Source organism: Pseudoliparis swirei, chromosome 5, assembly GCF_029220125.1.
Source record: "Pseudoliparis swirei isolate HS2019 ecotype Mariana Trench chromosome 5, NWPU_hadal_v1, whole genome shotgun sequence".
In the NCBI taxonomy this organism is placed as follows: Eukaryota; Metazoa; Chordata; class Actinopteri; order Perciformes; family Liparidae; genus Pseudoliparis; species Pseudoliparis swirei.
Window position 1 is genome coordinate 16,476,735 of NC_079392.1, and position 23,950 is coordinate 16,500,684.

At 42.6% G+C, this 23,950-nt stretch overlaps 2 protein-coding genes across 6 annotated transcripts in view; one reads left to right on the plus strand and one right to left on the minus strand.

Moving 5' to 3' along the window:
* The window catches only part of LOC130194090 (epidermal growth factor receptor substrate 15-like 1), a 69,316-nt gene extending 57,003 nt beyond the window's left edge, over positions 1–12,313 (plus strand). For all 5 annotated transcript variants that reach the window (XM_056414973.1, XM_056414974.1, XM_056414975.1 and 2 more), the window contains one exon: positions 6,306–12,313. In XM_056414973.1, the coding sequence (XP_056270948.1) occupies positions 6,306–6,452 (147 nt within the window). In that variant the 3' untranslated portion in view covers positions 6,453–12,313. The remainder of the gene's footprint in view (positions 1–6,305) is intronic.
* Positions 12,314–20,111: 7,798 nt separating this feature from the next.
* Positions 20,112–23,429, minus strand: LOC130193604 (Krueppel-like factor 2). The gene is made up of 3 exons (XM_056414165.1): positions 22,544–23,429; positions 21,310–22,327; positions 20,112–21,111 (listed from the first exon to the last, which is right to left on the minus strand). The coding sequence occupies exons 1-3, from the start codon at positions 22,619–22,621 to the stop codon at positions 20,936–20,938; spliced, it is 1,272 nt and encodes a 423-aa protein (XP_056270140.1). The 5' UTR covers positions 22,622–23,429; the 3' UTR covers positions 20,112–20,935.
* Between the last annotated feature and the right edge of the window lie 521 nt (positions 23,430–23,950).

The window sequence follows — 23,950 nt, forward strand, 5'->3', positions numbered from 1 at the left end:
AGTAGGGGCTGTGGCAACAGCTGCTGCATAGCTCTGTTGCTAATGCCATGGAGGGGGACTGGGGCCAGGGGCTGTGGTGGGTGTCCTCCCCTGCCTATCTTCCACAGTGGTGGGGTGATGGTTGTCTAGAGCAGTGGTTCTCAAATGGGGATACGTGTATCCCTGGGGGTACGTGAAGGCACTCCAGGGGATGTGTACATGAGATTTCTTTAACATAAATTTAAAAAAAAATATATAAAATATATTCAAAAACGTTCACGTCTCTCCCATATCAGGATGATTTGACCCAACCTGGCACACGCCACCTGTCATCACCTGCCAATCACTATCGCCTTGAAAAGTTAAATAATGGAGTTGTGGATGAAGCGTAGCGGCAATGCTGCTGAATATACGGAGAGACATGTACCAAAGAAGGCAAACCAGAGCTGGCAAAATTCCACCCGTTTTCAGACGACTATGAATGTCTTAATTGGATTTACGTCCATGAGTTGCAACCCACCCAAGCCGTTTTCTCTGTGGAGAAAGGTTAGCTAACAGTAGCATGAAGGAGTTTTTTAAGAGGAAGCTGTCTGAATTCAGGTCATCTCAAGACTCAATGTGTAAAGTCTCCACGACATCAGTCAAAGCACTGGAGGCCTCTTAGAGGTCTTTGCTCATAGCTAAAGCCAAACAACCTTTACTTTAGCCGAAGACCCTCTCCTTCCAGCCGCTGTTGTGCTGGCGGAGACCATGCTGGACAAAAACGCAGCAGAGAGATCCACTTTAGCCCCAACGCACCCAATTGGGTGCGTTTATGATATTGTGTTATAAACTGTATATAACATTATAACAAACATGAACAAATATATTGATGTTGGACATCAAATTAAAGAAGACAACTTGGGCTACAAGTGTCAGTGAGCCATTTCAACACAACTCAAACACCAACTGAAATAAAAATGAAAATATCATAATCATAATTGTGTCAAGTGTCGGCCCACTCAGAACGTTTCCGGAGCTAGCGACATGTAGCTTTGTGCAATCATAAAAAATGAGATGTTAGAAAGCAAGAGGACTCCACACAGATTCTAAATATCTTTACAGAATCATTCTGCACCAGAGTATCACGGAGATATGAGCCAAAGGACACAGAAATAGTAATCGCTTCATAGATTTACACCCAGCAAATACAAATTACTTTTGTTCTTGAGAAGAAGAAAAAACGTTTCTCTCCCCTTCATTCCAGCTGCCATGGCTTCAGTGAGTGTGTATGTCCCTTTTAAAAACCAGGCGGACTTTTGGGGAAGCGTCATAGTCAGCTGTCAGGAAGTTCAATTTCAGCGAATCGGATTTCACATTTCAAATATGGCGACGCCTTTCTGTCTCCTATTGGCTCAGAGTAATAATAATAATCATTTATTTTATATAGTGCTTCTCAAGTCACCCAAAGTCGCTTTTACAGAGTCCAGAGTCCAGTAGTCATACACACTCATACTGGTGGTGGTAAGCTACATCAGTAGCCACAGCTGCCCTGGGGCAGACTGACGGAAGCGTGGCTGCCAAACTGCGCCTACGGCCCCTCCGACCACCACCAACATTCATTCACATCCATACGAACCGGGGTGAGGCTGCGGTGCATGTCTATGATGGTGGGGGAAACCGGAGTACCCGGAGTAAACCCACGCAGGCACGAGGAGAACATGCAAACTCCACACAGAAAGGACCTGGAACGACCGGGACGACCGGGATTCGAACCCAGGGCCTTCTTGCTGTGAGGCGACAGTGCTAACCACTGAGCCACCGTGCTGCCCAGAGTGCTGTCAATCTTGTCTTGCTTTGTACCAATCGATACTATTGGCTCTAAGGATTCCAATGGCGTGTCCTTCTTCAAAATCCGCCCTGCGCTGTGACAGACCCAAAAAACCAGCTTTACACGCAGCATGCACGCGCACAGCACCATTTTGTTTGATCGCTTTTTTATCTTTGGTTTACTGTTTTAAAGCCACAGAATGATGTATTTGGATGTATTGAACACCAAAAGTAAAAGTGAAATAAATGGTTTGGTACATGAGAAAAGTCAAATGGCACAGATGGTGCTCCAATGTGACCAAATGCAAAGTTTTTGAGACCTCGCCTTAATTCTCTTTACTAAAAACTCTCCAACTATTGTTCTGCTTTATTCATACTTTGCAGAGAGTCTGTTCACAAGTTGTGTTATTATTTGGGTGATTTAAGGCCTTTGCTGTGTATCCATCCAGGAGATATTCATCCTGAAAGTGCTTTTTTCTCTCTAATCGAACCTGAAACTTCTATGAAAATAGAAGTTTCATCTTTATTTACTTTTAACCAGTAACATATACTAATATTTACTAGGGCTGTCAATCGATTAAAAAAAATAAACTAATTAATCGCACATTTTGAAATTCATTAATCGCGATTAAAAGTTCTTTTTTCTTTTTTTCTTTTTTAAAGACAAAACTTCACACAGAGCTGTGTTTCAAAGAGGCTCCTACCTATAAAGTGCAGCGATGTATTTAATATTGTGGATGATAAATTGTTTCTTCAGTGAAACGTCTAGATTAGTTTAAAAAAAGAAGTATATTGAGACCCCATTGGTCCTGTCATCTTTAACACTGAACAGCAGAACAAGTGGCCTTGGTAAACTGACTGACATTCAAATATGTCACGTTAACCCTCTGGAGTCTGGGCTCATTTTTTCGATTTTACAAAAAAATGTAAATTAACCTTTTAAAGGTTTTTGCATATGACACATACCCATGTATTATACATCAAACATTCCAGAACAATCTCATCTCTCTATAATGAGGCACAGTTGTCCTTGCGCCGTGTTCTCTGGCTTCTGACTGACAGGTTGCTAATGAGCCTCACCTGTGTGGTGGGAGGTCCTTTGTGATTTACTGAGTGTTCATTGGTTGTTTTTTTCGCAAAATGTTGACACAAATGGATTGACAAATCATGGTGAAGGGTTTCGTGTGACGAGTTCTTTCCGCCCCCCGCCCCTGTCTCTGTGAATCGGAGCAGCAGAGCGGAGGAGGAAACCCGACTGATTAATCCAGGAGTTTAAACTGATGTCTGCTCCGTATTTTCGCGGAGAACTAATTGTTTTAAAAACGGAAACAGTGTCAAACTGCACTGCCGCGGTTTGACACTCAGGGGAGTGAAAAAACTTCAACCCACACGGGAAGGAAGTAAACAAAGTTGCCTTAATTGCGTTAAAATATGTTAGTGCGTTAATCGCGGCCAAATTAATCGCATAGATTAACGCGTTAACGCTGAAAGCCCTAATATTTACACATCTGAACAAAAGCTCACATGTGTTGCCTTTATTATACCACCAACATTATTCAAATAGCTATTGTGATTGCATAGCTACACCCTTTTTAGTTTGGGTATGTCATTTCGAGCAGAAACCTCAAAAATCTTGTGGAGCTCAAAAGGTTAAGACTGTGCCTCTGTCGAATGACTCTGTGTGCCGCAGAGTAGATGTAATGGGAACAGACATTGTCGAGCAAGTTGTGGAAGTTATGGTAATGCACAACTTGTTGCTTTTGTGAGATACGATTTTGACAACATTTATGAGCACATACTTTTTTTGCAAACCATTGGAGGGACAAACAAGTGGAAATAACTTTTTTGATGTTGTCAACACCTGTGAAAACGGCATGAGTTGGAAAACCGGAAACCCTGACTCACTGTGTTATATTCAGGGAAGCATTGGCGTGCAAAGAAATGCATCGCCATCAAAGTGATCAACATCATAAAGTCAAGGCCACGCAATGCATGCCTGTTTCGCGCTTCGGTGAACACATGGGAGCTGAAGACACACAACTGCTGCACACAGAGGTGCGCTCTGGGAGAATACTTAACGGGCTGTTGGAATTACGATCTAAAGTACACGCCCCTCTCATCGAGCACAGATCTCCCCATTCCACCTTGTTCCAGGATACACACTGGCTTGCAAAGCTTTGCTTTCTGGGAGACATATTCAACAAACTGAATGTCTCTGCAGGGCAAGGAGACCAGCATTTGAAACCTAAACAGTCTTCACCAGGTTTGGCATTCCAGATGAGGTGGTGAGCAGTGGCGGTGCGTCCATAGAGGGCGCTAGGGCGCCGCCCCTCTTAAAATTTTGAGATGAAAAAAAAAAGAAGAAGAAAAAAATATAATATATCCTGTCAAAAAACATTATATACCAAATCATTTAACCCTCCTGTCGCCTTCGGGTCAATTTGACCCGATTCAATGTTTAATGTCAGTGTTCTTTCGGGAGTCAACAAACAAACATAAAGTACCTCACACTTAAACTTGGAAAACAATATTAATTCTAATAATTTTCTGGAGATTTTAATAGCTGGGGTCATATTGACCTCAAGGGTAAAATATGTTAGTACATATAAAGGTAACAGGAGGGTTAAACATTGAATCGGGTCAAATTGACCCTAAGGCAACACAAGGGTTAAATAGTAAATATACCGTGTTGACGCGCTAAATGTGTGTAGGAGACCGTAAGCCTCTGTCAACAACCACTTAAGTTAAATGTGACATAAATAATATATCGCCACTCATCCTCACGGAGAGAAGCCCCTCCCCATTTTCAGGGCACCGGCCAAACGTGTGTGCACGGCAGCGAGCAAACATTTCACGGTCGTTTCGGCAAGGACGGCTTCTCATTGGCGGATGAAACGTGAATCTTGGGGCACAAAAATGTGCGCCCTGGCCAATGACATTGTTTCTTATTTCACGTGACTGGACTATTCGGCAAATGAGAGACCGGTATCGTTCCCTCAGCCCAGAGAGCTCCACGGAGCTACAGAGCAGGTTGCTAACGGAGCTGGTTAGCTGGAGCTCAGTGAGTAATGCGCTGTTTAGTTTCCCCTGTCTGTTGTTCCAAAGTCCTGGGACTGAAACTCTCTGGACTACAACGGGGTGAGGGATCTAAAGAGCTTCAGACAAGTGTAAGAAGCACGAATCTTGCTGCAGTTATCTAGCTAACAGCATGAAGCTAACTCGCTAACAGCATGAAGCTAACCCTGTTTGCAGAGCAGAGCAGCAGAAGGAGACCGAACTGGCATCGAAAACACAACGAAGTTCTGAAAAACAGACACATTCCCTCAAGAATAATGGAAACAGGCGGGTTACAGACATGATTGACTTTAACCAGAGAGTTATTGAGAAGTTTGCCAACTTTAAAGAGAGGGCTACTTTTCTTTACAGTAGTGGGGTCTACTCTGTCAAACACCCAATGTAACATGTGCTGCATCTCTTTCTGACTCTATTTTGCTCTGAACCTCTTTCATGTGAGGGTGAAACTCTTTTATTTTGCAAACCTCTGAAACCCAACCCAATGTTTCTTAAAGCATTCTGCTCTGAACCTCTCATGCCCAAAGTTACAGTGTGTTGATAGTTGTTATTGGACAGTGTTGAGCACGCTGTTTTCTTGAAATAAAGCTTTGTTTTTTACAATATTCTACTCAAAACCTCTTTTCTTCTCATTGTTGAGTGCTATTTAAACCGCGTCGCCCAACTGCGCCCCCCCCCCAAAAAAATTCACCAGCCGCCACTGGTGGTGAGCGATATTGGACCCCAGGTTTCAAGTGCAGAGTTCAAGGAGTGTGCGGGGCAGCTTGACTTCAAGCACTGCACATCCAGCCCTCACCACCCACAGTGCAATGAGCACGCAGAGAGAGCCGTACAGATGGTCCACTTCCTGCTCCACCATAAGCTTCAGTCCAGCCAAGCTGTTGATGGGGTGGAAAATTAGAACCACACTCCCCACTCTGGAGAAAAATTTTTCCATTTGAGTTATTCGTTATTTATGCTATATGCTGTTTGAATAGCCATTTTCAGTTAAAGTGTTCCTTTGATGTTATTGACTATTGACATAACACTCAAAAGAGGGGAAGATGTCATATACTGTATGTAGGGTTATACGGGAGTTGGAGTTATGCATGTAAAAGAGACACACCGTGATTCATTAAAACCAGCTGAGCAAATTAAGATGCCTCTATTGCCTTGATTTGCAAAAACTACATGGGTTTTTCTTGGGATATTACCAACAAGGGTCCTCTATAATGTGTTAGTTACTGTCCTTCTTCTTTCTAAAGCACTTTATCCTTTGGAATGGCAGTTGACAGTGGCAGTTAGCAATTGACAGCTGTTGAATCAGAACATTTATCCAGAAAAACCTAAAAAATGTTAGGTCCAAAGTTTAAGAATGTTCAGGAGCTCATATTTAGATGCAGCTTCTCTTGTTGAGTTCATATCATGTCTCATCTGTGTCTGTGTCTCTCTCTTTCTCTGGGTAGTTTGGAAACGAGGCTCAGCAGCTGGAGTGGGTGAAGCGAGAGAGCGAGCGAGCCGAACGCGAGAGGCTCAAGAGGCTCAGGCAGCAGGAGCAGGAAGACCTGGAGCTAGCCATCGCCCTCAGCAAGGCCGAGATGTCCAACGCATGACCTGGAACCCCGACCACATATCCTTAAACACACACAAGCTAACATGACTGACATCTAAACATGCAGACAGGAAGCATCTCACTGGACTAACTCTACCAAGTGTTGATACAAACTCTGGTCCACACACACATACACAGGACCTGCACCGTCACTGTTTTACATTCCTCCCACTTGCAACAACTCAATGAATAGAGCAGGCGGATCTAGCCACTGACCCTCCATTTAAATAAAGCTACTCTCCTGCTGACATGAAGAGACGGAGGATTGAAGGAGGAAGAGGGGCCTGATGGAAACAAACAGATGCACTGTGTAAATGCACTAAAGTGGCTGGACAGGGATGAGAAGGCAGAACCCCTCGGTGGTTTGAATTTCAACGTGTTGTTTTTCCTCCTTCAGCTTCTCTCACAATGTGGGGATATGGAAAATACCACTACAATTTAGACTGCAGGGGTTTCCTTAGTTTATTCCTGATATATAGGAGCAATGCGGTTTTATCATTGAGCTGCTGATGGTATGAACCGTGCCTGCATTTAGTGTTGACGTGTGTTGCTGGCATGGAAAAGCAAACAGATATGCGGTGATACATAAGTATTTGTTTCTAAAGAGAAGACTGGATTTTACCCTCCTCAATCTATTTTTTAACATGTTTTTCCCTCAGGAATGTCTGTCACTAAGCCAGACAGAGTTGAGAAGTGAAAAGCGCCGTGTTTTTTGTTCCCACTTCTGCTTGAGACTTAACGTTCCCCTCTGCTTTGTGCTAAGATAGGCTTTGGATTCTGATCTCCTGTGATGCTGGTTGAGTTGAAGCATATTTCTACAAATATCACTATTTCTTTTAATCTGATACCAATATTACTAGATTAGGGATTTTCACCTTAAATTCAGATTTTGGATTGAATTATCGACCAATTCCCAGGTTCACTATGTGGCACTTAGACTCTGGTCAATAATTCAATCGCACATTTGTACGGGAATATGCTATGCAACAATATAAACTGATATGATGAGGGCCTTGCAGCACTGCATGCATCATTACCTATGAATGAGGTGATGTGCTGTAGAGCAACAGAAGACATTGAACAGCTTCTTTTTACAGGCTGAGAATGACCATCTCCCTTTATGGCCTCTATTTTTTGCTGTTATTTCATAGCAGAGATAATGAGATTGGCTGTGAGCTAGTGAGTGTGTGTGCCCATTCTATGTTTGATTGTTTGGCTAACAGAAGTACCAGTACACACAAAGCTGCATCGCCACAGCTAACGGCTAACAAAACTACCCAGAATTTGGAGTGCATCGCCAGAGCCGCTGTCACGTCATACATTTATAATGGGCATGACCCTCTCGTTGACATGCAAATTGATATAAAATATAGGCTTGAAGAATAATTCAATTCAATTCAATAAATGCTTCAGGTCGAAAAACAGGCCCTGAAAACCCCTAGTGGGTTAATCTGGCCCTCTATGTCCAGTGCATGTGCTTTTTCTGTTTCAGGAGAGACTCCCTCCTCTGGCTCAGTGACTCAATTCATTCTTGTCACATTATGGGAGGAGAGAAAAAGCAACTACTCGCCAACTGTGCATATTAACTATATATATATATATATATATATATATACACACCGAGAAAAAGATAAAGATCCATTACACTGTTTCCCTATAATGTGACAAAGCCCTGACAAATTAAGATAACAGCTTCAAATGTCAACATATTCGGTTGAGTGACAGAAACAAATTGAACAGATCTATTTTCTTTTTCCGTAGTGTGACTACCGTGTGGAGTTTGTTGTGATATTGCAGTACTCCCCCTCTATCAAATGTATATATTCTATTAACAGAGCGAACTATGCTGTACTTTCGATCCCAATGCTGTGATGTCACACCATATTCAACACATTCTATGTTTGAATCTTTGTAGAGATTGAGAATATTTGACGCGGTTTTCACAAGCTGGTTTATTATTTCTACGTTTTTTAATTTTTTTAATGAACATACAAATTAATATTGTTATTTTGTCACTCCAGTGCACCAGTGAGCAAAAGCTGCAGAGTGTTTGGATCAGGGGTTATTGGGAAATATTTGCTATTTCTGATATGTGATGTTCTAATGTTTCATTGTGGACTTAACAACTCTTTTCTCTGAATTGTCCATTTTAACTTGAAGCGGGCAGAAATCGTCTTTAAAGTAGAACAAATTCTGCTGAACTAAGTCACTGAAGACTTTATGTCTCATTCTGTTTCAGTTTCACATATTACATAGTGTTTCATATTTATACATGTCCCTCTGTAATCGCTGTGTGTCTATGACCAATCATATGCTTCAGTCAGTGTTTTGCCACATGCGGATTCTACTGAGGGCACTTACATTTTCTTAAACATTTTCTTTAAGGGAAGACATACGAAGTTTATCATTATCTCGTTTGTTTGTTTTTAAATAACGAGAAAGAAGTTTTAGTTTAAGCATATTTTGTTGAGATTGTTGGTGTCCGTTGTTAAGACTAGTTATAACCATGAGCAGTACTTTGGGTTGTGAATCGTCGTAATTCACTGCTGGATGTCTTCTGATGGAGCTTGAACATTTAAATTAAGATGCCGTTTATTACATTATTATTATTCAGAGGAATGGAAGAATCTAGAAGTGGACGCCTCTTAAGGACTTCTAAAGGTATCATCATTTGGTCAAATCTTAAAAGTGTGCTCAGTGTTGCCCTGGTGGACAAATGTACTACTGTTTATTCACTCGTCTTATTTAAGTCTAGCTGCCAGCCACTAGTGGCAACACTGAGTACTGCAAGTGTACTGCATTTAAGTAGATTCCTGCCGTATCCGCAGAATGATGATTTTACAGTCTAAATTGACTTCAATGGACTTTGACTTCTTTCCATTGCGGTTTTGTCTTATTTTGCACCGGTCAAATTAATTATATTTTGGATTAAAGGTGCAGTGTGTAGGATCTAGCGCTGTGGTTGCCAACCAACTGAAACTTCTGCATGCCAAGCATGTAAAGCCAAATCGTGACTTCTGGACTACTGTAGAAACATCTCCAAGAAGTAGATAAAAAACGGCTAATTTTAAGCTAGCAGATGGCGCTAAATTCTACACACGGTTCCTTTTAAATGTTGCTGAAATGATTGGCTGATGGTATGGGGAGTTCATCATTTCAATATTCCTCCCACCTATATGAATGCCGAGTTGACTAGTTGAGTTCTGTCAGATTCTCATCCAGGACTGTGTTAAAAGTAATATGATTGTCTTCAGGGCAAGGTCCTCTGTTTGATGCTCACAAGCTGTATTTTTAATGGATCTCAGACAAACAGTTGCATCAAACACATTGGAGACTTTAGTATTTGTGTTGAAGGCTTTGCACTGACTGGTACACTGAACTTGTGTTATTTCGTGTAACATTTGCCTCTCCAGTCATCACATTGAACAAGATGATGGACGGTTAATAGCATGATAAAGTATCAAATGTTGTATACATGTGTTAAATTGCTCTCCTGGGGCTTAACATGTGAATTCACCCAAATCGGACAGAAATGCTAAAGTTATTGTGCAGCCACTGATTCTGCCAGATAGTAATTTTGTTTGGTTTTGTGTGTGTCTTGTTTACATATCATAAATGTTTCCTTTGCTGTAGCCGTTACAGTGTGTACCTGCCGGAGTGCCCCTGTTCTCTAAGCTGTCCACAACTAACACCTTCTGAAGAGACCCTTCTACCTCTGAGCCATACACATTCATTGGTTTGACTGTGTTGCTGTCATATGTTACAATTTCAGTAACATTTTCACGAGTGTGCTTGTTTTCATTCCTCATTGGAACTAAATGGTGCTGTTAGCTGACAACAAGCTAACAGGCTAGCTTGTTGTCAGCTATACCCATTTGTTTTGATGAAGAATGTCTTGCTAACAAGGTATTTTAGTTCATGTTACGTGTCGCTCACAGCTGGATGAATGGCGGAGCTGCATTCTTTGAAAGCAAACCCCTTTTTGTGAACAGGAACAGAAATCTATCATGTCGAAAAGATCCGTGTCACAGGATGCAATGGTACCCACTGGTCTGGGAGGAGGTTTATGGCAATTATGTCTCTACTATGACATTTTGTGTTTGTGGCTATTTCTATATGCATCAACGGGCCACGTTTGTGATCATTTAACATGGTATAAATGGCAACATCCAGGAAACAGGGCTTCATAGAAAATCTGTCAGTCATCACGTGAAGGTGCCAAATGCTGCCCACCTATCAGAAGCAAAAAGAAAATACTTGATAAGAGAACATTGATTTAAGGTGGACAATTACTGGCTTCTCTGAAGCATTCAACCACATCTCCCGTTTAAAAGCTCAGGAATATATATATTTTTTCATAATAAAAAAAAAAAAGATTTTGCCAAACTACTGTTTCCAATGTTCAAGAATGCTCGACACTCACTGGATGTCATTTGGACCATTTGGATTCTTGTGGTGATAAGATACCTGAGTCACCAAAACAATGCTCTGAAATGTTAAATGTATATACAAATGTAAATGTATCTAAAATTGGGTAAATACAAATGCCTACTTAAAAAAATACAAATAATCAAACGGTAATATGTATTACAATTTTGACCAGATATTTGATGCCTACTCACGGTACTTTTTCTCCACACTTGCACATTTAAGTTGGTCCCAAAATGTATTAATACTTGAAGCCAAGCCTACCGTGAACTGTGACTCCATCTGTTCTTCATGTGTTTCTGTCCACCCTCCCTCTGACCTCAGCCTGTTTATAGTGTACTACCTAGACCAGACCAGTACCATCATTTATAATGTCGGATACCTCCATTGTGCAATAGATGATGTTTACTTTTTATTGTTGTTTTGTGTATCCTGTGAAACCGGTCTGATGCACTTTTTTGGGGGGGATACCTAGTGTATGTTTTTAATATGTTTATTTATGCACCAGCCACCGCCCACTCCTCTGCACCCACTTTGGGGAGGAAGTTCCTGCTTTGATTGCCATCTACAAACCTTTCAGTTCAAAAGTTTTCATCTATTATAGGGAAAGAAAATGGTCTAGCAATTAACTTTACTCAATATGTTTTAATTATCAGCAATGTTGAGGAGGTATTTATAGGATGAAGCTAAAGAAATGTAAAAATGTACAATTTAAATATTCTTCAGTTTTAATACTAATTGTATTTCTCTCTCTGAATGTTGGATATTTTATTTGGGTCAAAAACCCTTTGAATCTGGTCAGACTGATTTTGAGGGGACTCATTTTCCATTCATTATATATATTTTTGTTCTGCCTTGAACTGCCCTTCCTCCCATGTAGGCGAACTATGTATACGATATGTATACAGTCTGTATAGTATCAAGTCTGTTATATTTGTCCTATTACAAAATTAAGAAGAAAGTCAACTTGATGAGGAACCATTGGGAGGATTACTTACACTAATGAGAGAAGACAACAGACGCTGGTTTGTAGTGAACGGTGGTCCATAATCTGTGCTGTTTACTAGAATAAAACATTTCAGTTAAATGAGAATTGACTGCTGCTTGATTTGTTACAGGTGAAAAGTTGAAGACTGTTAGAAGTGCTCAACTTTAAACAGACGTTAAGGTTTTTGAGTCGAGTACTTTAACATTAACATTGCAATTTTATATTTCATGGGATTCTCCGAAAGTATAATCCGTGTTATTTTCTGACATTTGACAAAGCTACTCCAAAGCAACCTCCAGGTCTGAACACTGAAGCCATTGGGGAAATGTATTACACCTGCATTATTTCTAGTGGCCAGCAGGGGGCGACTCCTGGTTGCAAAAAGAAGTCAGATGTATGGAAGTCTGAGTCGATTTATTCCAACAGTAAACATTTACAAACAAGATTATGGTCTCAATCTCTAATTTCAAGTCTTCTTCATTACAGCATTTAGTAAACTATGGTAAATTTGGAGTCAAATAGAGCATGTGAGAGGGAAGTCTGGATGAAAATGGATGGATGGATAGAACTAAAGCAGGGCATGCTTTAGGGCAGGGACCTTGTGATTGACAGGTCGCCCTGGGGCTGAGAGTTGTCTGTGTTTTCTTCATACAACTTTACTCACCCTTCTGTGTCACTTCTTGTTCAAGAAAAAAAATATATATTAAGATGACGAACAACCGAAATGCTAAACTGGAGGCTTCAAAACAGCAGTCCACAAACTGATGGGGGATGATGTCACCGTGGCTATGTGACTACACCCACTTCCTCAATGCAGTCGATTGACGGCACTGGCATGTCACAGTAGGAAATGTACAGGTCTAACTAATCAAATAAACGACGACTGAATTCCAGTTAGTAATACAATTATTATATTTTAATTGTTAAAGTGAAAATGTTTTCTGTGATAAAGGACTATTCAGCTTTTTTTCTCGTCTGGTCTCCTAATTTAGAAACTTTACATTGTATGTGTGTTCTTTGGCAGAGTCCTTGCAGACGGCCTGGCAAAGGGCTTAAACAACCTGCAGTAACGACTATCTCTCGCAGACGGCCACAATGCAGCGTAGTACGCTCCAATGTGTTTTCAAGGATTCAGCTGTGCAAACACAGTGGCCATTTCTGGACATATTAACTGAAACCCAAGTAATCTGCTATGTTAGCGAAAAATAACTGTCTCCTTATGGAATAACAGGAAATTCCTCACTAGGTTTGTGTTTACTCTATGGTAATAGGGAGGAGGAAATGAGAAGCCTATCAGCTTTTTAAACTGGGAATGTGGGTCAGAGAGAATTGGATGATACATGTTAGTTTTCCCCAATATTTCTGTAACTCTACTGCTTTTATCCTCTAACCATTGGTAAGCTTTCACTTTTCAGCCTCATCAGCACTGCTACAATTTCTTGCTCCATTATTTTCAACTTGAAACGCAATTACTTTGTAAAACGGGAATTCCTGGAAGTATCCCTTACTTCCCGAGGACCATGAACATACACACAAACACGGCTGAAAGTAATGCCAGCTGCTGAGCAGTTTCGTTCAGTATGTGTTTGTCATGTCTCAGTATGAGCAACCAGCATTCGTTTGAGCTCACCCAGTGAACTCATCGGCGAAAAAACTTTCCTGTTGAACATGAGCTCAAGTGTTGCCCCAAAGCAATCTGAACATAATTTAATGATGAAACGATTTATTTTATTGTAGCTATAGGCTTGCTGTGTTTTGAGTTGAATGACATTATCATTATCTACTTTTAGTGTGTGTGTGTGTGTGTGTGTGTGCAAACTTATATTGTTTACATTCTGCAAGTACCCACTTGGTTAAATTTACCAGATATTTTTTTGCAGCCTAAAAACATGTATATTTCAGAGAAGGTTTATTAATGAAATGTACTGGAGGAAGATGTAATTCTCTTTAAAATAATCTATTTAAAACTAGACAGATAAGGTCATATTTGGTAACACGAGTGTGAATTAAAACCTTCCAGGCAGGCTGCAAAAAATATGAGTGAGAGACTGGAAGCAACACGTCTGTTGGCAATTTAAATGCAGAGAGAAACCAGTTTGTCAAGTGAGCTGAAACCAGACTAGACGGTGGGTATTCACTGGAAGTCACGTACACACACACACACACACGCACACAACAGGAGGAAATCTGTCCTGACTTGAGCTGATTGAAAGCAGTTGGGAGGATGTAAGTGGCTTGGAGGGAGGACCTTGTGAGAGGAGGACGGATATACTGACAGAGGATATAGAAATGTGTGAGGTGGAATTCATTTTTCCTTGTGTTCTGAGCTGCTCCACTCATTTCTGACAATCAATATTACATTTCTTTACAGAAGTTTTTTAGACATACAATTGAAATCTACATTTTTAAAGCAATACCTTCATCAATCAAAGTATCAAGAGAATGCTTGAGGGCTTTATTTCTGTATGTCTTTTTAATGTTGTCTGTACATAAGCAAATGTGCCGTCTGTTGTTTTGTCTGGTTGGTCTCCCAGTGTCTTGTGTTTTTGTGACTCCTCTTGTCTTCCACGTCCTCAGTTGGTGCCTCGATCTTTCTGTGTGTATGTATGTATCCTGCCATCAACCTCACTCTGCTCCTGCACACCTGCCGTCACTCAGCTCTTCAGCTCACTCTGCTCCTGACATTCTTGTCAGCAATCTCCTAAAATAGCTCCACAGTATATCCACTCCGGCCAGGTCTGAAGTTCAGGAGTTCATGCTTCAAGTCTCTGTGACCGACAACGACAAGCCATAAAAGCTATCTTCGGTTCTCAGATCTCTGTACTGGTCTTGTTAGACCTTAGTGCTGCGTTCGACACTATTGACCATGACATCCTATTTCAGAGACTGGAGCAGTCGATTGGCATTTCAGGCACCGCACTAAGTTGGTTTAAATCCTATTTCTCAGATCGATCTCAGTTTGTATTTGTAAACGATGAAGCCTCGGTAACCACCAACGTTCGTCACGGAGTTCCACAAGGTTCTGTGCTTGGACCAATTTTATTTACCTTATACATGCTTCCTCTGGGCAATATTATCAGGAAACGCTCCATAAACTTTCATTGTTATGCAGATGATACTCAATTATATCTTTCGATCAAACCAGAGGAGACCAACCAACTCAGTAAAATTCAAGCATGTCTTAAAGACATAAAAACATGGATGACCTGCAACTTCTTGATGTTAAACTCAGACAAAACTGAAGTATTTTTACTCGGCCCTGAGCACCTCAGAGATCAATTATCTGGTGATGTGGTTTCTATAGTTGGCATTGCTCTAGCATCCAACACCACTGTAAAGAATCTCAGCGTTATCTTTGACCGGGATTTGTCCTTTATCTTGGGCAGCACGGTGGCTCAGTGGTTAGCACTGTCGTCTCACAGCAAGAAGGCTCTGGGTTCGAATCCCGGTCGTCCCGGTCGTTCTAGGTCCTTTCTGTGTGGAGTTTGCTTGTTCTCCTCGTGACTGCGTGGGTTTACTCCAGGTACTCCGGTTTCCCCCACCATCATAAAGACATGCACCGCAGCCTCACCCCGGTTCGTATGGATGTGAATGAATGCTGATTGGCAGCCACGCTTCCGTCAGTCTGCCCCAGGGCAGCTGTGGCTACTGATGTAGCTTACCACCACCGGGATGACTGTGTGTGTGTATGACTACTGGACTCTGGACTGTAAAGCGACTTTAAGTGTCTTGAGAAGCGCTATATAAAATAAATGATTATTATTATTATTATAAGGCCATCGCCAGATAAGTGACAACTTTGTTCTGATCATTTCCTATCACCAGTGTTGCATGAAATTCAATTCAATTCAATTCAGTTTATTTGTATAGCCCAATTTCACAAATTAAAAATTTGTCTCGGAGTGCTTTACAATCTGTACACATAGACATCCCTGCCCCAAAACCTCACATCGGACCAGGAAAAACTCCCAAATAACCCTTCAGGGGGAAAAAAAGGGAAGAAACCTGCAGGAGAGAACAGAGGAGGATCCCTCTCCAGGATGGACAGGTGCAATAGATGTAATGTGTACAGAAGGACAGATTTAGAGTTAAAATACATTCAATGAATATGACAGAGTGTATGAATAGTTCATAGTAGGCATATTCCACGATGGAGACCTCCACGATCCATCAGGCAGATGGCGGTGGGGAGGAGGAGTGGGCGGAGTCTCAACAGTGGGCGGAGTCTCAACAGGACAGTGGCGCAGTCAGGAGCAGGAATTCCACGACCCAGACCTCGATGATCCATCAGGCAGATAGGATCTATGCCGTCTCATAGGGTCCGATGACCCCATGAGACGTGAAGTCAAAAGGACTCCGGGAGAAAGCAGAGTTAGTAACGTGTGATTGAGAGATGAAAATTCATCCTTAAGGAGAGAAAAAAGAGGAGATAGGTACTCAGTGCATCCTAAAATGTCCCCCGGCAGCTATAAGCCTATAGCAGCATATCAAGGGGCTGGACCAGGTGAACCTGATTCAGCCCTAACTATAAGCTCTGTCAAAGAGGAAGGTCTTAAGTCTACTCTTAAACGAGGTGACTGTGTCTGCCTCCCGGACTGAAATTGGAAGCTGGTTCCATAAAAGAGGAGCTTGATAACTAAAGGCTCTGGCTCCCATTCTACTTTTTAAGACTCTAGGAACTACAAGTAGTCCCGCATTTAGTGAGCGTAGCTCTCTAGTGGGGCAATATGGTACTACAAGCTCCTTAAGATATGATGGTGAATCACCAATCAAGGCTTTGTACATTAAGAGAAGAATTTTAAAAGTGATTCTTGATTTTACTGGGAGCCAGTGCAGAGCAGCTAGTGTAGGAGTGATGTGATCTCTTTTCTTAGTTTTAGTGAGAACACGAGCTGCAGCATTCTGGATCAACTGGAGGGACCTAAGAGATTTATTAGAGCAGCCTGATAATAAGGAGTTGCAGTAATCCAGTCTCGAAGTAACGAACGCGTGAACCAATTTTTCTGCATCTTTTTGAGACAAGATGTGCCTGATTTTTGAAATATTACGTAGATGAAAGAATGCAGTCCTTGAGATTTGCTTTACGTGGGAGTTAAAGGACAAGTCCCGATCAAAGATAACGCCAAGAAAGTATGGCAGAATTAGCAAGCTGGCTAAGTAGTCAGCTGTCTGCTAAGGTTAAGCAAAACAATGTGTCTCTCCATCTCTGAAATGCTTCGTTGACATCACATTTTCATCTCAAATGTATGCAACATCAAATCCGGCAACCAACAACATGGCAAATTGGCATTTCCAGTATGTAGTAGGCTAGTAGTAAGCAGTAAGCAGTAATCATGTAGTAGGCAGTAAGTAGATATGGTCCTATTTTTCCTCATGGCTGGCACGGAGCCACCCTGGAGATGACTCTAAGATATGAGGCCTTTCACAACCCCAAAATAGACACAGGGCCTCCGACTGCTGTACCAGTGCAAGTGTGAAACAGCGAGGCGGGGAAAGAGTTTGTGTTTGTTTGTCAACACAGATTAACTACTCAGCTTACCTGCATGCTACTTAAAAAGGTCAAATGTTCGGTTAAAACTGTAGAGTTTATTAGAATTGTCCCTTTCCTAATTTGTACTATGATTCGAAGTGGCTTGTTTCTGGCCTACCTGACATTTGAAGTGGAGATGAAAAGTCAGCTTTTTATCAAATTCTCTATCTTGCCCCTTCGAGTGCCTCTGTCATGCCCCGCTGGATGTCTTTTGCATATAAATTATTTCCATATTGTGGCTCTCCTGATGTAACAACAGTTATGCAAACTGCAGCCGTGACGTTATCTTTGTCATTTGCTTTCAAGGAGAGTAAAAACAACAAACACCCCCGACTAGCAGGAATCAGTATGTTTCATGGCTTTTCTTTTAGATATATAAGAGAATGCCTATAGAATTAATAGATTGCTGAGCAGACAAGACAATGTGCCACACTGAAACTCAATCTCTGGAACTGTGACTGTTTGAATATAGACAGGAAACAAAATCCTCCTTCGCATGTAACGGTGATAACATCTTCATCCTTACGAGCGGCCTGACAACACTTGTCCCAGTCGGGTCTTCTCAGTTGATTTGAGATCGGGTTTTCTCTTTTCCTTTCACCCCTCCCACTCATTGCGGTTCGCCTGCATTGCCCCGATGCAGCCGCCATCTGTAGCGGGCCCCTGTAATTATGTCAATGTAATGTTTGTATTTATAGACGACTGCCGCAACGCTCTGGCAACTGCTCTGTCCCAGCTGGGAAGCATCGGTCTCGGGGACCCCTGGATGGAAGCGGATTCTGAGATCCGCTTACCTGGAGCTCCCCCTCCCCACAGTCACCTTCAGGATTAAACCATCATTTAACAGACAACTACATTTTGGTTTGGGTATATTTTGAATTTTGAATTCAATTCTTTGAACTTATGAGGCAGGCCAAAACATATATATTGGCTGTGTCTACTACCGGACACTTTACGAAGTACACTGCAATACAGTGCACTGACATCTGTAGTGCACTCCGTCGCTGATAAGTGCTGTATCAAATGGAACACTTACGTTAACCACTTGGCGGAAGTGACGGATGCAAATCTGTTCACGGCACCCGCGAAATTAAGCCGGGAGTGACGTACGCAAATCTGCTTGCGATACCCGCGAAACTTAAAGTGACAAAATGAATGCACTTCTTGCCCTCTTTTTGTCCCTTGCTTACCCCTTTCTCCACCCCATGTGGAAACTGCGATACCTCCACAATCGCGGCAGGAGCCTCCGTGGTCTACCGCTTGTGCTACCGTAGCCATCTCGTCCGCCATTGTTTTAGAAATAAAATGAAAAGCTGGCGAAAGGGCTCCTCCTCTTCCGCTACGTAGCCAAGATGGCGCCCGTTTAGGGCGAGTAGTGTCCATCGTTTTACACTGCATTTTTTGCCTGTTTGCAGTGCGCCATCTGGGTACTTTCAGTGCACTGAATTCTGCTGGTTTTGTCAGTGTGGCGCCCTAAGCACTGAAAGTCAGTGCTCGAAGTGCTCAAGTGTCCGGTAGTAGACACAGCCATTGTTTTTGTTATACAAAGATGAGTTTTTGTTTCATACTTGTAGGCCTTTAAAACCTTAGATTGGTCCTCATATTCTGTGCATGGGTTTTTGTTATTGATACACGAACACATGAACACATGTGTTCATGTATCATGATTATGTGTTCATGTGTCAATAGCGAAAATAATGATGCCACATAGCAAATTAAACAGCAAAAACTGAGCTACAAGAGCATTTAAGCCAATTTTACATGCTTAACACAATTGAACCTGCCAAGCTAAACATAACCACAAGAATAACTAAAAATGACTTGAAAACTATTTGAGATTGCTCCCAAACTATGGAAATTATGAATTTTCATCTCAGTAGCATGATGCTTACGACCGATAGATTTGAATTCAACCTCCAAATCTCTTCTCAGACAAAACCTTTCAACGCAAATAAACTGAGATATGACTTATTTTTGAATGAAATCGCTCTTTCACACGCAATGTTGTGCTCTCTAAATGACAGTTTGCTTTCGGGTGACCCCCAAAAACTCTCGCGGAACATTTTAAATTACTGCCAGGATGTGAAGTCATTTTGAGTCTCAGCAGATCTAATACTATTGGTTACAAATGTGGTACTTGTCATTTTGAGTGGCTAAAAGGGCATCAGTCTCATTCGGGTTGCTTTAGATGGCTCCCATAGGCTCACACGATTAAAAGGAGGGGTCTTAGACGAAAATAGTTAAGACAATGGCGGAGAGTTTTTTATTTAATTTTTTTGTCTGTCATCAACAAATAAACCAGTAACACATATACTGATATATATATACACATATTAACTAATTTCACAAGTGTTTTGCTTTGTATTATACCGTTTGAAAATATTCAAATAGCCTTTGTGGTTGAGATCATCTGGATTTAGTATTGGTATACAGATTTTGAGAAAACACGGCTGGGGAAATAAAGGTTCAAATGATTCAAATACAACTATGAGACATTATGTTTTTCATTATCAAGTTGATTTGGAAACAACTTATAGTCGACACAGCTTAGTTTTAGGTGTGTTACTCATTACAGTATAGTCCTCCCCCCATTTTTGAATCGCATCATAGGTCAACTATAACCCTCAAGGTTTTGTCTTGGGTCCAGGCCTTCCAGGTTGGGAAACACATTTTTTTAAATATCATCTTAGACAATCACACTCAGGACTCAGACACCATCTTCATTTTGTTTAATAAAATAAACTATTTACATTATATTAGAAAAAAAGATTAAATTTACAAGGCAGTACATTTCTTCAAGACACAAACATTATTTGTTGTTTTTGCTAAAGACTGAGTAGCCCTTTGTCAATCAGGTGGCGCTGAGATGGCATTGCACTTCTGTGAACTTTACTACAGACAGACTCACATCCTATTCAAACCTTCAAGGACAGGACAGAATGAACGGCAGTTTAAGAATAAAACATTGTCTCAAAGCTCATCTCACAGGCGCTCACACTCACAAACACTGAAGATATAACACACAGAATCACTTTGATTGTCTTCTTTGCCAGTGGAGAATGTGGCACTCGTAAGGATGTGTAATAACGTGTTATAAAAGGCACTATAGGTGAAAGTAAAAAACTATGTTCTTCAGAAAGGATTGTCTGCTTCCAGTTGCTTCAGTAGCATGTGCCTGACATGTTCAGTGGAATGTTCCTTTCATGTGTCGTCTGTATAAACAGCATTTCATACAAAAAACAAAAACAGCAGTAGTACCAGCTACATAGTTAAAACAAAATTTGAACAGAATCCCTCTGTTTCTGTCGTATTTGGCGTTTTTTCTTCCTTTTATTTGTGGTTTCTCTAAAAAAAATAACATTTAAATAAATCTTTTCACAAGAAAATATATAATTTCAGAGCATCTCATCTTGATGCTCCTTTTGCCTCGATAGAATACAAATCACACTGATATTCCTCTCGGTTTAGAGGTTTAGTCATGCTGTATGGCAGTATGCATGGTGGTATCACTAGAGTCTCTATTCAGCCGGGTCTTTCCTCACATATGCCTCTTCATGTGCAGCGCGAGGTGGTCAGATCGGGAGAAAGCCCGTTCACACAGGTGACACTGGAACGGCCGGTGTCCGGTGTGCTTCCGGAAGTGACGCGTCAGTTCGTCAGAACGGGCGAACTTCCAGCCGCAGCCCTCCCAGCTGCAGTGGTAAGGTTTCTCTCCTGTGGACAACAACGACTGCCGTGAGAAACGTCACAGTCTATTGTTCGTGTGCACGTGCATTATAGGAGCCTACATGTTGCCACATGGTGATTAATTGTTTATTTTTTATTAAATGGTGTCAATAAAACAAACATAAGATATGTCGACGTTTTAATTAAATAAATACAATATTAAATAAATAAACGTGCGGCTCTTACCTGTGTGTGTCCTGTGATGCGCCTTCAGGTGAGAGCTCTTAGTGTAGGTCTTGCCACAGCCAGCGAAAGTGCAAGTGTGCGTCGCCGTCCGTTTCCTCGGCCAGGACCGGCGACCCCTCTTTGGCTTGGCGTCCATCGCATCCAGCGGGGAGGACGGCGGGGTGAGCAGGACCCGCTGACCGGCCGCCGGCTGCTGCTGCTGCATGCCCATGGCGGTGTCCTCCCCGAACATGCCGGAGAACTGGTGGTGGTGGTGGTGGTGGTGCGTCACCACGGGGAAAGGTATCTGCATCCCCGTGTGTGCGTGAGGGAATTCCCCGGACGTGCACCGGTGGTGTGCGTGGTGGAAGCTCTGCGGGAACGTCAGCGATGCGGAGTTGCAGTTCTGGGGCTGATGGCACTCGGAGTTCATCAAGTCGTCCGGGCTCAGCGGAGGCGTCATGCTGCCCAGCGCGGCCTGTCGCGGCTGCTGCTCGTACGACATCATGCAGGAGACGCTTCCCTCGTGCTTGACTTTGGCGCAGCTCTGAGGCACCAGACCCATGGCAGGTCCATACGTGTCCATGGAGACTGGCTCCACTTTAATGTTCGGATGCTCCGAAAATAAATCCTGAGTGGTCGGGAAGGGCGCAGAGCTGATCTGGAATCTCCCCTGGATGCTGAGACCGTTCCCGGGAAGAAAGCTGTTATCCACGTCGGACCGAAGGAGCTCCGCCATCAGGCTGTTGTAGGGCGGCGGAGGGCTGTTTATGTCTGGGACAGAGGTGTAGTTGGCCGGCTGCTGGGGCATCCCGGTGTGCTGCTGCTGTCCTTGCTGCTGGTGATAAACGGACACCCCGGATCCTTGGAGCCGATAGGACTCTGCCCCAGTCCCTGCGGCCGGCGCGCTGTCGGACACGGTGGTGTTAGCGAGAATAAACTCCAGATCCAAGAACTTATCCAGGTCCTCTTCGTCTTTCCTGCCGAGGCAGCTGCTGTCCATCTTGAGCGGAACGCCGCTCATGTTACACTTCCACCTCTGGAACGGAGAGTAAAGAGAATACATAAAAAATGTAGCTCGAAAACAGCCAAACAAATGAGAGAAATGACTGAATACTACCAAGACTATTAAACACATCCACAGTTTGCTTTAAATGCCATCAAACAAAAAGTGTTTGCATTACTTTTCTGATATGACAGATCGACAGCAGCAAAAGAAAAGACACAAACAAGTGTAAATATGTAGAAAACTTACATCTTCCCAACATTTCTCCTTTTGGATGGCAAATGTAGAAAATGATGGTAAAATGGTCCCACTCAAGGCCATTTCCATGCGTTTTTTCTAGAAAAAAATGTAAAAGTCCTGAAATATTGAGAAAATGCACTTAAATCCGCTGAGTCTCCAAAAAAAGAAGCTTGAGAGCGCGTTGCTTCTTCTGCGGTCCGATAAGCTGCTGCTCTCTTCACTCATGCGCAAGCTGTGTCGACTGGAGGGAGCGCTTTTCTTATAAATATTGTTCGCAGCACAAGTCAGACCAATGCGAGGATGGGGGGAAGGAAGCGCGTCCAGGATGAGGACGCTGCGCACCGGCCAAGCCCCCTAAATTTAGCCTCGGTATAAAAGTCCGAGTTCTCCTGCGAGTCAGAGACAGAGAGGTGGCGAGAGAGTTGGACGCGGAATGCTCTCTCTGCTTTGATGCGGGCAGCTACTTAACCTTCTCAGGGACCGCCCTCCTCCGACTAACCTGGCCAACAACCCGCAGGGCAGAGAAAGGCGAGACCGCCCCTAGACCATGCACCTCTAAAAGACTAATAAGCAATTAACGCGTTGTTGTCAAAGGAGCAATGGAAAGAGTCCAGATAGCACACAGTGTTTTCCACAAAGAGGTTGCCACAGGTGCCATGCGTAATACGCATCGGTTTACAGTGCGCGCGCTATACGTACACATAGATTGAGGCAATTGTCGTCTTTTCAAAAACATTTGCAAATAACGTTTGATAAGAAAGGCATCTTTTTGATGAACACAAATGATGATGCTTAAATGTGACACATATTCCTGTCGCGCTGTCAGAGAGAGGAGTATGTTTCTGTCAGAACTTGAGCCGAAAGAGAGCGAGAGAGTGCCTCCGACCAAAACAACTCATCGCTTCTTTCCCTGCTGTCATGCCCGAAGTAGCGCGCGGGGGGTTGTTTTAGTGCTGCAGGCTTCCGCCACTAGTCGCCAGCTACGCCTCGGCTCTTCTCCCTCTTCTCCACACAACTCCCAGTGGTGTAGTCCAGGGTATACGCCGGTATACGGCGTATACCCACTTATTTTTCAGTCAGCATTGCGTATACCCACTTCTCAATCACCGCTGGTGCCTGGTGCGCATTATTTAGTAGTGCATGGGTCACTCACAGGCTGACCGCGGTCCGGGTCCGGACCCATGCAGTCGCCGTTGTCTGTGGACCCTGGACCGAAATCCAATTATTATTTCCGAATTATTAACTGTTGATGGATCGCTTCTATTTCACCGGCGCAGCTTTTCCTGCCTTTGCGGCTCTTGTCCAGGGGTCCAGGAAACACACGCCTTGTAAATCCTCTCACACACTCGACCAATCACATGTGTGTATTCCGTTAAACCCCGCCCTCGACTCTTGTGCCATATTCTCACACACACC